This window comes from Aotus nancymaae, unplaced genomic scaffold, assembly GCF_030222135.1.
Source record: "Aotus nancymaae isolate 86718 unplaced genomic scaffold, 86718_ANA_hifiasm-v0.15.2.pri h1tg000020l, whole genome shotgun sequence".
Classification (NCBI taxonomy): Eukaryota; Metazoa; Chordata; class Mammalia; order Primates; family Aotidae; genus Aotus; species Aotus nancymaae.
The window spans coordinates 14,095,419-14,111,667 of record NW_026988432.1 but is presented as its reverse complement, the minus strand read 5'-3'; the positions used below and the strand labels follow the sequence as shown (position 1 = coordinate 14,111,667).

At 44.7% G+C, this 16,249-nt stretch overlaps 1 protein-coding gene and 1 pseudogene across 1 annotated transcript in view; one reads left to right on the top strand and one right to left on the bottom strand.

The window, feature by feature from the left end:
- LOC135276019 (neuroblastoma breakpoint family member 1-like) overlaps positions 1-16,249 on the bottom strand; it is a 171,992-nt gene that overhangs the window by 72,150 nt on the left and 83,593 nt on the right. Inside the window, exons 8-12 of the mRNA XM_064378935.1 lie at positions 15,484-15,583; positions 14,032-14,246; positions 12,896-12,977; positions 11,855-12,049; positions 4,010-4,027 (exon numbers count right to left, since the gene is read on the bottom strand). Coding sequence (XP_064235005.1) covers positions 4,010-4,027; positions 11,855-12,049; positions 12,896-12,977; positions 14,032-14,246; positions 15,484-15,583 — 610 coding nt within the window. The remainder of the gene's footprint in view (positions 1-4,009; positions 4,028-11,854; positions 12,050-12,895; positions 12,978-14,031; positions 14,247-15,483; positions 15,584-16,249) is intronic.
- LOC135276086 (transcription initiation factor TFIID subunit 9-like) lies at positions 530-2,311 on the top strand (annotated as a pseudogene).

Below are 16,249 nucleotides of genomic sequence, written 5' to 3'. Positions count from 1 at the left end.
TCCTCAAAAAACAAACAAAAAAGTTACTGTACCCATACAGACAAAGCAACAAACTTTCATGTGAAGTGTGTAGTGTTAGATGCATATTCCATGTTAAGAGTGACAGAGAAAGGAAAACATTCCACATTTCACAAAATTTAAATCTAGTGCTTATTTTGACCTATGCAGTTGTTATTTTATCAAATTGAAAGAAGACTGATCAGCTCCAAATTTTGAGGAATTTCTTCTTTTCTGTATTCCTACTAAAGTCTCTGTTGCCTACAAGGATAACATAGAACTTCTTTTAGAAAAGATAATATCAGGCGGTGGCTCACGCCTGTAATCCCAGCATTTTGGAAGGCCGAGGCAGGCAGCTCACACGAGGTCAGGAGATCCAGACCATCCTGGCTAACACAGTGAAAGCCTGTTTCTACTAAAAGTACCAAAACTTAGCCGGGCATGGTGGTGGGCCCCTGTAGTCCCAGCTACTCGGGAGGCTGAGGTAGGAAAATTGCTTGAAACTGGGAGGTGGAGGTTGCAGTGAGGCGAGATGTCGCGACTGTACTCCAACCTCAACTTGGGTGATGGAGCAAGACTGTCTCAGAAGGGAAGGAAGGGAAGGGAGGGGGGCGGGGAAGGGGAAAGGAAATGAAAGGAAAGGAAAGGGGGGAGGGGAGGGGAGGGGAGGGGAGGGAGAAGGGAAGGGATAAGGGAAAATATCGTTAGTCATCTAATCTGGGATGGATAGCTTTTTAATATTTCATTCAATCCTCATAACGAACTCACACAATCTATTATCTATTTTTTTTTTCTTGTTCTAGTTCAGAAACTTGAAAATGTCATTTTGATCTTGCTCTTGAGGATTATTCTGGTCCTGCTGATGAAGGGCAGGAGAGCCCCAAAGTGGAGCTTAGCCCATGAGGGTACTTAGCTTTCCCCAGGAAAGTATTCAAGGGCAAGCCAGAGGTAGAAGAAAACAGCTTTATTGAACAGGTGGTATCACAGCTTCAGTGGTGTTACAGCTTCGGTGGTGTCCCAGCTTCGGTGGTGTTGTTACAGCTTCGGTGGTGTTAGAACTTCGGTGTTGTTACAGCTTCGGTGGTATCACAGCTTTGGTGGTGTCACAGCTTCGGTGTTGTTGTTACAGCTTCGGTGGTGTTGTTACAGCTTCGGTGGTGTCAGAACTTTGGTGTTGTTACAGCTTCATTGGTGTCACAGCTTCGGTGTTGTTGTTACAGCTTCGGTGCTGTTGTTACAGCTTCGGTGGTGTCAGAACTTTGGTGTTGTTACAGCTTCATTGGTGTCACAGCTTCGGTGTTGTTGTTACAGCTTCGGTGCTGTTGTTACAGCTTCAGTGGTGTCAGAACTTCAGTGTTGTTGTTAAAGCTTCGGTGGTGTTGTTACATATCCTGAAGGATATGGGGATTACAGAATATGAGCCAAGAGTTATAAATCAGATGTTGGAGTTTGCCTTCCAATATGTGACCACAATTCTAGATGATGCAAAAATTGATTCAAGCCATGCCAAGAAAGCTACCATTGATGCAGATGATGTGCAATTGGCAATCCAGTGCTGCGCTGACCAGTCTTTCACCTCTCCTCCCCCAAGAAATTTTTATTAGATATCGCAAGGCAAAGAAATCAAACGCCTTTGCCATTAATCAAGCCATATTCAGGTCCTAGGTTGCCACCTGATAGGTGTTGCTTAACAGCTCCAAACTATAGGCTGAAATCTTTACAGAAAAAGGCATCAACTTCTGCAGGAAGAATAACAGTCCCACAGTTAAGTGTTGGTTCGGTTACTAGCAGACCAAGTACTCCCACACTAGGCACACCAACCCCACAGACCATGTCTGTTTCAACTAAAGTGGGGACTCCCATGTCCCTCACGGGACAAAGGTTTACAGTACAGATGCCTACATCGCAGTCTCCAGCTGTAAAATCTTCAATTCCTGCAACTTCAGCAGTTCAGAATGTTCTCATTAATCCATCATTAATTGGGTCCAGAAACATTCTTATTACCACTAATATGGTGTCATCACAAAATACTGCCAATGAATCATCAAATGCATTGAAAAGAAAACATGAAGATGATGATGATGATGACGACGACGACTATGATAATTTGTAATCTAGCTTTGCTTCATGTAACGTGTACTTGATCTTGAATTTATTGTACTGATATTAAACATGCATGCTGGATGTTTTCAAGTTGTGTTTTAGAAAACTTTAATAATATTTAATGAGTAAATACAATTACCATACTTTTCAATTTAAATGAAGGTTCAGCCTTAAAAGTGTAAGAAAAATAAAGTTGTCATTCAGTAACTTGAAAAAATGAATAAATAAATAAATAAATAAAATTAATTCTGGACGAAAGTTAAAATTTGAGCAGGGAATATTTATTTATTTATTTTTTTACAAAGAATGCCAGCAAAAACAAGTACATAGTAAAATTTTGAGATGGAAAATTTCCAATGTAAAAACAGAAATATATAAACTGACCCAGGCAGGGGTGATTAATTGATGATAAAATGCTCAGGGGGAGATTGTTAAAATACAGGATATTCAAGCTGTTTCAACCCACTTTCAAATTATAAATAAGGTGTCTTCATAAAAAGGTGAAGAGCTATTTTGAGAGGGAGATTGTTAAAATACATGATAGTCAAGCTGTTTCAACCCACTTTCAAATTATAAGGTGTCTTCATAAAAAGGTGAAGAGACATTTTGAGAGGGAGATTGTTGAAATACAGGATATTCAAGCTGTTTCAACCCACTTTCAAATTATAAATAAGGTGTCTTCATAAAAAGGTGAAGAGACGTTTTGAGAGGAAGATTGTTAAAATACAGGATAGTCAAGCTGTTTCAACCCACTTTCAAATTATAAATAAGGTGTCTTCATAAAAAGGTGAAGAGACATTTTGGGTTCTGCAGTCTGAAGTCATCTGAAAATCTCCTCATGATTAAATTCAGCCTAAACATTTTGCAAGGAACACTGCAGTCATGCTGTGAGCTTCCTGCCTCAGCCCATCTGCAGGCAGAGAAGGGCCAGTGTCTTCATCCTCCCCATTACTGTGATACTAGAATGTTCCCTTGGTTAAGGAGGGGGTCTACTGTCTTTAAAAGGGACGGAGCTGATAGAGCCCCTCCTTAACCAAGGGAACATGGGGAGGACGAAGACACTGGCCCTTGGTTAAGGAGGGGGGTCTATCGTCTTTAAAAGGGACGGAGCTGATAGAGCCCCTCCTTAACCAAGGGAACATGGGGAGGACGAAGACACTGGCCCTTGGTTAAGGAGGGGGGTCTATCGTCTTTAAAAGGGATGGAGCTGATAGAGCCCCTCCTTAACCAAGGGAACATGGGGAGGATGAAGACACTGGCCCTTGGTTAAGGAGGGGGTCTATTGTCTTTAAAAGGGATGGAGCTGATAGAGCCCCTCCTTAACCAAGGGAACATGGGGAGGATGAAGACACTGGCCCTTGGTTAAGGAGGGGGTCTATTGTCTTTAAAAGGGATGGAGCTGATAGAGCCCCTCCTTAACCAAGGGAACATGGGGAGGTTGAAGACACTGGCCCTTGGTTAAGGAGGGGGTCTATTGTCTTTAAAAGGGATGGAGCTGATAGAGCCCCTCCTTAACCAAGGGAACAAGGGGAGGATGAAGACACTGGCCCTTGGTTAAGGAGGGGGTCTATTGTCTTTAAAAGGGATGGAGCTGATAGAGCCCCTCCTTAACCAAGGGAACATGGGGAGGATGAAGACACTGGCCCTTGGTTAAGGAGGGGGTCTATTGTCTTTAAAAGGGACGGAGCTGATAGAGCCCCTCCTGAACCAAGGGAACATGGGGAGGATGAAGACACTGGCCCTTGGTTAAGGAGGGGGTCTATTGTCTTTAAAAGGGATGGAGCTGATAGAGCCCCTCCTTAACCAAGGGAACATGGGGAGGATGAAGACACTGGCCCTTGGTTAAGGAGGGGGTCTATTGTCTTTAAAAGGGACGGAGCTGATAGAGCCCCTCCTTAACCAAGGGAACATGGGGAGGATGAAGACACTGGCCCTTGGTTAAGGAGGGGGTCTATTGTCTTTAAAAGGGATGGAGCTGATAGAGCCCCACCTTAACCAAGGGAACGTCCTAGTATCACAATAATGGGGATGATGAAGACACTGGCCCTTCTCTGCCTGCAGATGGGCTGAGGCAGGAAGCTCACAGCCTGACTCTGCAGTGTTCCAACAAAATTTCTCTTCACCTTTTTGTTGTGTTCTTTGTGGTGACGTGGGCTGTTTGAAGGAGACAGGTGAGTTGTGCTGTTCAATGTTCTACATTCTGCATTTGCCCAAGGATTACCTCCTGTGAAATTCAGGCTAAACATTTTCAGCAAGAACATGGCATTGATCATTCTCTACCCTGGTAGAATCTTCTCTGCTTGCAGATGGGCTGAGGCAGGAAGCTCACAGCCTGACTCTGCAGTGTTCCAACAAAATGTCTCTTCACCTTTTTGTTGTGTTCTTTGTGACGTGGGCTGTTTGAAGGAGACAGGTGAGTTGTGCTGTTCAATGTTCTACATTCTGCAATTGCCCAAGGATTACCTCCTGTGAAATTCAGGGTAAACATTTTCAGCAAGAACATGGCGTTGATCATTCTCTACCCTGGTAGAATCTTCTCTGCCTGCAGATGGGCTGAGGCAGGAAGCTCACAGCCTGACTCTGCAGTGTTCCAACAAAATGTCTCTTCACCTTTTTGTTGTGTTCTTTGTGGTGACGTGGGCTGTTTGAAGGAGACAGGTGAGTTGTGCTGTTCAATGTTCTACATTCTGCAATTGCCCGAGGATTACCTCCTGTGAAATTCAGGCTAAACATTTTCAGCAAGAACATGGCGTTGATCATTCTCTACCCTGGTAGAATCTTCTCTGCCTGCAGATGGGCTGAGGCAGGAAGCTCACAGCCTGACTGCAGTGTTCCAACAAAATGTCTCTTCACCTTTTTGTTGTGTTCTTTGTGACGTGGGCTGTTTGAAGGAGACAGGTGAGTTGTGCTGTTCAATGTTCTACATTCTGCAATTGCCCGAGGATTACCTCCTGTGAAATTCAGGCTAAACATTTTCAGCAAGAACATGGTGTTGTCCATACTCTACCCTGGTAGAGTCCTGGGTGACATGCTGTCTCCTGCCAGTGGCTCCACACTTCTGTTCTCTACAGGATGGGAATTGAGAGGAGCAAGGCTAAAGCCTGTCAATGCTGTGCATCCATCTGAGGACTGGTCTCCCTAGGTATTGATCACAATTGGACTAGGATGGACTGTGGCTTCTCAAAGGAGCCTAGTGGGTTGAAATCATCAAGAGCATTCTGTGATCTAAAATTCAATCCTCTGTGAAGGTTCCCTGCAGGGTCATTATATTTGGACTTGAACTTGCTTTGCTGTCTTAGTTTTTTCTCATCAATTGGAAAAGCTGCTTTATAGGCATCATTTCATCCTTTGCATCCTTCTGGTAGTATTTGGTACCTGTAGGGAAGGGAGAGAAAATAATCAAATCAGCATTTTTGTCAGGTCCTTTTGAAGGCTGAGTTTAGAGGGATTGCTAAGTGGTGATATCCCAGGGGCAAACTGATCTCTTCCTGGGAGCTTGAGCTGAGGGTGAGGGTTGGGCTGGCTGAAAGGGGAAGCACCATTCACAAGTGAGAAGAAAACACCACTGAATTTTCCTGAACTTCCAGTCAGCCTGCGGTGCAGGATATAGGGACCCTGCCTATGCCCAACCGGCGGCTGGGAATATCAGCCCCTTTCCTCCTGATTCCTCTCTGCCTGGAGCACAGTGATGGCTTTTCCTCCCAGTGAGGATGTGCTCAGCATCAATCATACATGCTCAGACAGAGGGCTGCAGAAAAGGAAGATCCTCTGCAGGGAAACCCACTCCCTTAAACTCCATGTCCCAGTCTTCTAGGGAGGAGCAGGAGGCCATGGGAAGAACTCTGGATATAAGCAGCAGCAGGAACCTCAGGAAACATCCACATCCACTTCCGGCCTTTGAAACAGAGGCGTAGTGATGCCACTGGGATATGATTGAACTAAGGCCACATGACTTGTTATTGACAACCCAGGAATTAGGACCCATGAACTAAAGCCATTTCAATAAGTATTGGAGGAAGAGAGAGGAAAGGCTCCAATCTGGAGGTCTCAACAGTCATGACAGACTGCTGGGTCACCTTGGCTAGGACAGAAATAAGGTTTTACAAAAAAATATGAGAAATATGATGTCTGTGGTGCTGGTTTGGTTGGTTAACATAATTTTTTTTAAAGAAAAAACAAATATATTTATAAGTATTCTTTCAAAGAGGATCAGGAAAGAAAGAAAATTAAAAGAAAAAAAGACACTCAAAATGGAGTTAGCAAAGAGAGAGCAGGGAGTGTAATTATGACCCTACTTATTTTCCCCAATGCCTGGAAGTTGATTCCACACCTGGTTACACCCTACGGGATTTCTAGAAATCTTCTCAATATCTAGACCCACAGAACTCTGAAGTACAAAGTGAAAGGATTAGTCTGTGTTTTCCTACATTCTCCCCTCCCACTTATTATTTTCCTTAAGTACATTTTGGGAAACTTGACTTTTTAATACTTAATGTCAAGCGTCAAGAGTGGCATAAAGAAGTATTCATATACAATCTCTTGTGGAATTTCAGTCTTGATTTGTTATTGCATTCTCTTCAGGAGAGTGAGACCAGTAAGTTCTTTTTCAGGGCTTTGCGGAAGGACAATAAATGACCAAAAGTGAAATGTTCACATTGCAGTGCTGAGCCAATTAGTGGGCTGTAAAATCTGTGTGGTTAAATGTAAACTAGAAGTTTTAGTTTAAACTGCCAAAGAAAATACTAAATTCCACTATATGTAATATGGGAGGTATTATTTCTGTACATTAGATGTTAATGTAATGACTATTTCTCACTTTGTCTTGTATTCAAAATTGAGCAAGTGAGCTTCAAGCAGAGGCTAAAGGTCTAATGTATTCATTTTCTTGGTTTTCTTCTTGATTTTTTCTACGCTATACAAACAGTGCTGTTGAGAGGGGAATATAGGTCCCATCAAAGGCTGACGGAGGCTCAGCCTTGGAGTAGCTGCACATATGGGGCACTTCCATGTTGGTGACCTGTGATCATAGAAGACCAGTGGTCCTTCTTATCTTTAGCCACAGATTAGAGTCACATGGGACTGTTTTAAAACTACACACACCCAAAACACACCCCAGGCCATGTAAGTGAGAATCTCAAGGTGTGAGTTCAAGGCATTCATCTTAATTCAAATCTCACCAGGTGTTTATTACATGGCAGCAGGAGATAGAGATACTAAATAGAACAACCCCATTTCCCATCATTTTCTTTCCTTTTGCTGTTTATCTCATGATTGGCTTTGTTCCCAGTGGTTCCATGGATTTTAGTCTTCTCTCTGACAACTTCAGTGAAATCTCTCTCTTATCAACTGGGCTGGGCCAAAGCAAAGAGTGTCCTGTGGATAGATTCTTGCCTGTCATCTTGTGTATGCATAAAGCTGGTTGTGGAGTCACTTTTATCAAAGTTAATTCAGAAAATGCTATCTCATATAAACTGGCCTTAAGATTCATCTGAGTTGCATTTTTGACCCTTAACTGGACTTGTAGAAGTGGAAATGAGAATAAAAAGGAGAGAGGTTAGAATGACGTACCTCATGACATATGCAGTTTTGAGGTCCTGCCCTCTGTATGTACTTTTGAAGTGATGTCCCTTGAGAATGTCATAAATGTCCTCCGGTTAATGTCAGCTCAAATGAGTCCATGAGGTGAGAACACCGCGTCCCTGGCAACTCCAGCTACATTGTCACAAGGCTACACATCTGGGGCTGAAGACTAAAGTGTATCCAGGCCAGTAGAGAACTCCCACCTGGTTCTAGTTTAGTTTTCTAAGTGGGAACCGTTGTGCTCAGTTTTAACACTTCTCATTCAGAGGAACAAGAGACAGTTAAGGGTTGAATCAGTCGGGATGCTCAAAAGCTGACTCAAGAGAAAAACCAATGTGTAAATGATGCATTAAAGCAATGCTCCCTGCAGAAAGAGACAATGGAGTTGGGAATGCTGGGAGGAAAGGTAAACTTCCCAGGAGAGTATGCAATTCCAGTCAAAGGACCCTGTGTTCAGCAGCTTAAACTGTGGACGTGCATGAGGACAAGGAGGTCTGGCTCTCCTGTGACCATGAGAGGGACGCTCAAGACAGCAGAATAAAGAATAGGGCAGAGTTCAGAGAGCAATGAGGAGATGGGGACAGAAAAGGCGTTGCATGATGGAAGACCACGGGACACAAAGTTAAGACCAGACAGAGGTTACAGCAGCCGCTGCAGAAAAATGGAAGAGAAAAAGCAGTGGGAGAACGAGCTGTCACCATGGACAGAGTGAAATAAGAAGTGAGTGCAGCTAAGGGTCATAGATGTGATTACCTCTGTGCCCCAAGCGCGAGGGGTAGGGATTCCACTTGCTGAACCGGGATTTTCTTTTAATCATCTTCGGTTTGAAAACACTTGAGGAAAGAATGCTGCCAATGAGCTGCTGCCCTCGTGTGTTGTCAGCTGAGATTTTACATGGATGATCTTCCCGCTGCGGAGCGCTCTTCATCCCGCCATAGGGCTGTGCAACCATCTCTGAAAACAAAATGACAGCCAATGGCATGCACTGGCACCCATGATCTTACTGTGACTTTCTCTTCCACCCAAAGGATGTCAAATCAGGAATGTGGCCTTGGACAAGGAAGTCCAAAGTGTGAGGGGAAGCCAGTAGAGTGACTTTAATATTTTCTGTTTTGTTGATCTTTCTTCCATTACTCAGTAAGGACAAGTTTGTCAGGAGACAAAGTCACTCCTGATTCACAAAAATATTCAAGAAACACAAGATTAAGAAACAAATAACTTCCACGTCGATAAGGCAAAAGCAAGGAAATCCCCCTGTATGTAGTCTGTGCTTTGGGGAGGGAAGAGATTATAAAAGTGAAAGTTAAATCAGAGCTGAGTGCAAACAGGAGATGGGGATGGAAGGGCCTGGCAGGGTGGCAGCCCATGGGACACAGAGGTGAGACCAGACAGAGGTTACAGCAGCTGATGAGAGAAAGGAACCAGGGAAGCCTAAACCTGGAGAATTTACAAAACTTGCATTGTTATAAGGTCTATTGAATATACATATAAACCCTATGTAGCACACACACCAAATATACATAATATCTATGACAAATGACATAAATGCATATATCTGTATGTATTAATCTAATAAAGAAATATTAGATAGGGATTTAGAAGATATTAAATGTAAGGCAACAATCACTGTTCTGGTTTATCGAAATTGGAAAAAAAAATTACAAACATGAGAAGCATGAGCAAGAAACCATGTGGGAGAAGCAAATAACCTATTAGACAGCAGGAGAAATCACCAGGTGAGGGAAAATATGAATGAGACCAAAGCATTCACTCTGTCCTCTCACCTGGAGGCTGTTCAGGCTCTGGACTCCAGGGAAAGTGAGGAAGAGAGGGTGTGCCTGAGCCAGTGAGGTGAGTCTTGGCAGGGGGTGTGAGAATCCATAGAGAAGCGAAGGAGATTCCAGTGGGAAGAAATCAGTTTAAATAAGTTGTCACGGCACGTGTCAGGGACTGCGCATTCCCCAGTACCCACTGAGCGCCTCCCACGTGTCCTCTCCATGAACCCATATGGTGCTTGGGATCTCATGAGACCCTCCCTGCTCCTGGGGACAAAAGTCCTTTCATTACTTAGCCGAGGGCTCCAGGAGAAGCTACTGAGTGGGACAGAGAGTGAAGATGAACACGACCCATGGTTTTAAGGAAATCTGAGCAGAATTGTTCCCTCTGAGATGGAAACTGAGGACGTGGCTGTGTACATGAGTGGAGATGATGAACTAAATGGATTTTCATAAAAGAGACTGATGTGGACACTTTCCACGTGAAAATTGCTCTTTGTTTTCAAAAAGAGTGGAAAAACAAGGAGAAGAAAGATCTGGACATGTCATGAGACTGACTCGTGGGCCCAGGATTTACGCTGTTACTGAATGTGCCTCATAGGTTGTCATGGAGAGTGCCTGATAGTTGAGAATCGGCTTCATGAGGGATGGGGAAGGAGAGAAAGAAAACTGGCAGAGGAGTATGTGTGAGAAAGGAAGGGAAGAAGGGTCTCTAGAAAACAGAGAGCTTCACAATCGCTCTGCCTCAGAGACAGCATAGTCTGTGAAGTCACTTTCTAAATGTAAAGTTGTCAGAAAGACAAGTGGATTAGATAACAGCTATTTATAGGTTTATCGAGTAATTGTTATTGAATCAGGCCCTTTGGAAATTTTAATAATTAATACTCTCAACAATGATTACAGGCAGATACTATTTTTTAGGTAGCTCCAATGAGGAAACAGAGATTTATATCCCCAAAAGACAAAATCTTTGGCCAAAGTGAACAACCAGAAGGAGGCAAACCTAGGACCTGAGAGCAGATTTTGTCCTAAGCCCCAGGCTCTTGCTCACCTCACTGGGTTGGAGCATCACGGATTTCAACTTGACCCTGAGTGAGCACGGAGAGGTGCCCATTCTCTGCTCCACCCACAGCACCGTGACCACCAAGACCTGGATTAGAGCTTCCTACCCTCTTTCCTTCCCTACCTTGAAAAGAACATTGGGTCCCAGAATCAGCATTGGCTGTGAAGCTGCAGGTGGTGGACGAAGGGCCCTGCCTGGCTAAGCCATTCCCACAGTCGAACCCTTGATCCAGCTGTAGTCCAAGACAATTGGGCACCAGGGTGCTTGGCTCCGGCTGTGTCAGTGAAGTCTGCATCTCTGACAGATAGTAGCTCACGTCTCCACTGCAAGTCCCTTGGGGACAGGTCTCTTGGGTGGGAGCTGAAAGGAGAAGGGGCTTCAGTAGGAACAGTCTCAGTTTTCCCTTTGTTAAGTGCTCCCAGACACCCATCCCTGCTGTCTCTGCTTCTCACTAAAGCAATCCCATGACCAAGGCCACACAGACAGACATCATGTAAATGCAGGGAAACAACATCTTTTAATGTGTAGGCAAGGCTGTCTTTGACAGTGGCCTTGGACAAGCATGGAAACTCCATGGACATTGTGCTGGGGCACAAATTACATCATTAGAGGCGACAAGAGACATAGGAACTGAGCTAGAAGGCCTGACAGATACCTCCCGTACACCTCCTGTACACAGGTGGCTGTGAAGTTGTCCTACCTGCCTGTGGTCCAGTCACCTGATATCAGGGCCAGGGAGAATTGGAAAGCTATCTGACTCCCTTGTATCTATATTAAATATTCCATCCTAGTCCTCCCTCCCTCCCTCCTTCCTTCCCTCCCTCCTTTTCTCCTTCACATCCTTCTTTCCCTCCCCTTCCTCCCCTCTGTCCCTCCCTCCTTCCTCCTTCCTTCCTTCCTTCCTTCTTTCCTTCTTTTTTTTTTTTTTGAGACAGGTTCTCTCTCTGTCACTGAGGGTGGAGTGTACTGGTGAAATCATGACTCACTGCAGCCTCAACTTCCTGTGCACAGATGATTCTCCTACCTCAGGCTCCCGATTAGTTGGGACTACAGGTGTCGATCACCTCGCCTGGGTAATTTTTTTGTATTCGTTTTAAAGATGGATTTCACCATATTTCCCAAGCTCATCTTGAACTCCTGAACTCAAGTAGTCCACCTGCTTGGGCCTCCCAAAGTGCTGAAATTACAGATGTGAGCCACTGCCCCCAGCTTCATCCTAGTTTCTGATTCAAATCAATGGGTTTGTATACAGCCTGTCCTCAGAATTGATCTTCCTTAGCCTAGACAGAGGTATGAGGCATAAAGAATATGGAGGCTACCTGGGAGAAAGTATGGCATTTCCTCGTCTTCATTCAGAGAGCAATCACTGTCTACTATCATAGCAGAGTCGACTTCGTCTCCCTCAAATGTTACTTCGGTGCTCCGGTGAGGCTGGTTGGAGTCAGAAGGGCTGTAGCTGTTTGAACAAGGGACAACACATTCCTCCAGTGAGTCCTGAGGGACTTCCTTTTCCTCAGCCTTCTGCACCTCCCTCATGAGCCAGGTAGGATAGAGATGACAAAGATTAAACCAAGAGGGATTCCCAGCTGGTTTTGATGGAAGGCATAAGGTAGTGGTTCCAGAAAGCAAAGAGGAGGTTCCATTTAAGAGAGAACAGGCAATCCTCCTCTATCTGCAACAGAGCATGGCTGCCTTGGGAACCAGAGAGGAAGAGAGCAGCTGGTGTTCATTGCACTGGAAAGACAGGAGCTGAGGAAGGCAGAGGCTCCACTGCTTCTGTACGGTACAGTCTTCACAGCACTCACACAGAACCAAAGACAGCTGCCACACCGTGTGTCTAAGCTGGGTTGTATTTAACGTGCTGTGGCCAAGGGAATACAGGTGTCTGAGCCTTGGTAGACTCCGGAGATGGTGTGCCTTGTAGATTGTTTTTAATTTTAACATTGTGATGTGAAATGTCAAGTTTTCCTGGGCACTTGTCTTGGTGTTTAACTTTGGTAGGTGCTTCCTAATTCCTGCTTGTTGTCTCCTTGTCATTTATCTTCCCTAACAAGAGTCTAAGGACAAGCATGTGAAAAGCAGCTTTCCATCTCGTCCTAGCTTCACTACAGGGGAGGACAGGTCTCCTCTGTGTGTGCAGGAAGTCCCTAGGGCTAGTGAGCTCATAGAGGGTCATGCTTACAGGTGCCAGGAAGACAGTGGACAAGCATGTTAACAGGGCTGTTTCCTTGTTGGTGAGTGCAGGAAATTGGTGCACTGTGCAGCTGTCTGTATCCTGAACCTGCCATCTGTGACTACCTTCACCTACCTTGTGTTCTTTCTGAGACCTTTTCCATATTTTACCACCCATTACCCGCTCCTGAGTATTCAGTGTTACCTGCGCTCAGGTGATTCCTGTACTTTCTCGACCTCCTCGACCTCCTCATCTGTAAAATACCCGTCATCATCTTCATCACTTTCTGCAAATACAGAAGCGTCTATTCAGATATTTCCCACTTCACCCACCGGAAGCACAGTCAGCCCTAGGTGCACTGAGACATGAACATCCATGTATGGGTCTGCATTGTACTGAAAACTCTCCTGTTTTGCCCTAAAAAATGCCCTGGCATGTTCTCCTGATCCATGAGGGAACGTGTTTCTGACCTGGAGAGTCACCATCAAGATGCGGCCACATATTGAAAAGTGTTCTTGCTCCCCATATTACTGGAGGCTTGTCCAGCCTCTCTCTAAGCTTCAGCAGCTGTCTCCCCAATCTTGCCACACTTCTGATACCCAGGCACAGGCTTTGGCTCTGTGTCCTGTCACAGCTTGCATTGAAACCTGTATCTTTCTCTTAGGACAGGACAAACAAACTTGCCCCACAATACTCCCTACACTGGGAACTTCATGGGCCCTCCAAGTGACTTCCACTGTGCTACCCAGGGACCCTCTCTCCATGGGGAGTGCCCCAGTCTAGACCACTTCCTACCACCAAATGCCCTGACATCAAGTGCCTTCTCCAACACTACACAGCAAGGGGCTTGATCTCATCGTGAAATATAGTCATAAGTGCTCCCACATGTGCATGCAAGAGACAATTTGTCTGCCGTTACAGATTCAGAGACAGGAACTCAGGAAGGATAAATTAATCATTTCCTCACAGTTGCTAAAGACATTGCTGAAGACAGAGCCTGGGAACCTTCATTCTTAGTCCAGGACTCTTTTTACTCTAACAAGCTGCCTCCTGTCACAGTCTCCTTCCTGTCCTTTAAAACTGGACAGACGCTGCCTCTTGCCTCAAAGACCATGTTCCAGCAAGAAATGAGGAGACATCTGCAATCCTGTGACCTCCAACCCCAAGGGTTTCCCATGTCTGCTTTTGCCCAGGAAGTCCTGGTCACGTCATGGCTACAGATTTTTAGTGGAAAGAAACAGTACCCATAAAATTGCCATTGTGGAGGTGTGGAGGTGTGGAGGTCTGGGGACTTTCATAAGCCTGGGGCTGTGTGTCATCAGGGCCTGTGTCCACCTTACCTAGGCTGACCTTGTTGACAAGACACTCTGCAAGCCTGTGCCCCTCAGCCAGCTGCTCTTGGAGGTCCTGACCCTGGGACTTGTCAGGGTCATCATGAGTGAGGAAGGCCTTTAAATGCTGATTTCGTGAGCGGGAGGCCTCTCTCTCTTCCAATAACTTCTCCCGTAACTGGGTCAGCTCTTCTGCCTGACAGCGAACCAGGGCTTTATACTGCCTATGGTGAGATAGCAGAGAACGTTTAATAATGGAAAGGGATGAGTGATCAGTTCTAATACTGCAACGGAGGTTTATGTGAGCATGTCCTCAAGGAGCCCTCCAAGCAGAAGGTCACAACATGTTTGGGAAAATGCCTGTGGCCAAGAGAAATTGTATATATGTATTTTATATATATGTATTTTTATATATTATATATATATATAATATATATATATATATATATATATATATTAGCAGGGTGCAGTGGCTCATGCCTGTAATCCTAGCACTTTGGGAGGTGAGGCAGGCAGATTACCTGAGTTCAGGAGTTCAAACCCAGCCTTACCAACATGGTGAAACCCTGTCTCTACTAAAAATACAAAAATTGGCCAGGCACGATGGTGCATGCCTGTAGTCCCAGCTACTTGGGAGGCTGAGACAGGAGAACTGCTTGAACCCTGGAAGCAGAGGTTGCAGTTAGCTGAGATTGTGTGACTACACTCCAGCCTGGCTGACAGAAATGAGAGTCCATGAAAATATACATATGTGTATATATATATGGTATACATATATATTGTATTTATATATACAAAGGCTTCCTCTGTATCACAGAGAGTTCCTGTAAGATCCTCTGTGATGTTCCATTCATTTATTTCTTCTGTAAACAAAAGTCAGTGTCTTCCTAAGTCAGTTTCAAGGGGATGTCCTTTCAGCTCCTCACTTTGGCCATGGACATTTCTATGTGAAAATTCACATAGTGCATCTTGCAGTGACTGGAAACAGAGCTGTGCACAGAAATGTGGTCAGGTGCAGATGGGGTGAGTTGGAAAGAAGAAAGGAGAAAGGAATGGCAGGTCAAGAAGGCAATATTGATTGAACGAATGAGTTGCTGCAGTCAGGAGGTGACTCTAAGAGTAAATGGGTGGTGATCACACACCATTTTGAGTGTATTAAATGCTGCTGGGTGGTTCATTTTCTTTTGATGAATTTTGGATATGCAAATTTCAACTCAACAATTAGTTGAGTTGAAACAATTAGTTGTTTTAAGAAGAGAAAACAAAGCTCAAGAAACAACTGCAACCCATAACTTGCTAAGATTACTGTCCTGTTTTATGAGTGTTTGTGTGAAATGTGCCTGCCATGTAAATGCCTGCCCTTGTCCTGGCCCAGCTTAGCTCCTGCTTCTCCCAGCTGAACTGCTGCACTTCAGAGATCACACCCCTGCCCACCTGCCTGTCCCCATGGCGTCTGCTCACCTGAGCTCCTCAGCTTGCCCGAGCTTCTCTGCCAGCTCCTCCTTGATGAACTGCACTTCATCCCTCAGCACGGAGTCTATGTCTTTTTCCTCTTCACATTCTGAGAAGAGACAGTCATGCCTGCCTCAGTGGAAGGCTGGACATACTGGTGTGGTCACTGCCTGCAGGGCAGGTGGCAGTGTCTATCCCAAGGACAAAAGCATCCCCAGTACCAGATTGTAGTGAGGGATTGTTTTCAATTTTTATTATCAACCTCCCAACTTGCTGGCATCTGATACTCTCCAACTTAGAGATGGGGAAAAAGAAACTCATTGACACATCGAGTAACTTGACAGGATGATTCACCTGGGATGAGGCAGAGTCAGAATTCATAGCCCCCGAGGTCTGGCTCTGAATCCTGGGACACTTTTGCAAGCCTTGCAGCCTCTCCTGTCAAACACTCTACTGGGGCATAAAGCAGTGATATCCTGTATAGTAGGAAAGGCCCTTAGGACGATGGGACTCATGGATTCCCTGGTACTGGGAATTTCAAGCACATATATGTCAAAGATTTAAAAACTCATATCTGAATATAATTGCATGAAATATGAGGCATAAGACCCTGAGGTCATCATAGAAATATGACCAAATACTAATAACATTTGAATTAAGTTAGAAACAGTAGGATGGAGAACTAATAGATAGTGTTTACTCTGTGCCAAGAATTGTTCTAGGAGATTTAGAAAAAACACGTCATGTAATTCACTGCAGCAGTTTACAGAGGTAG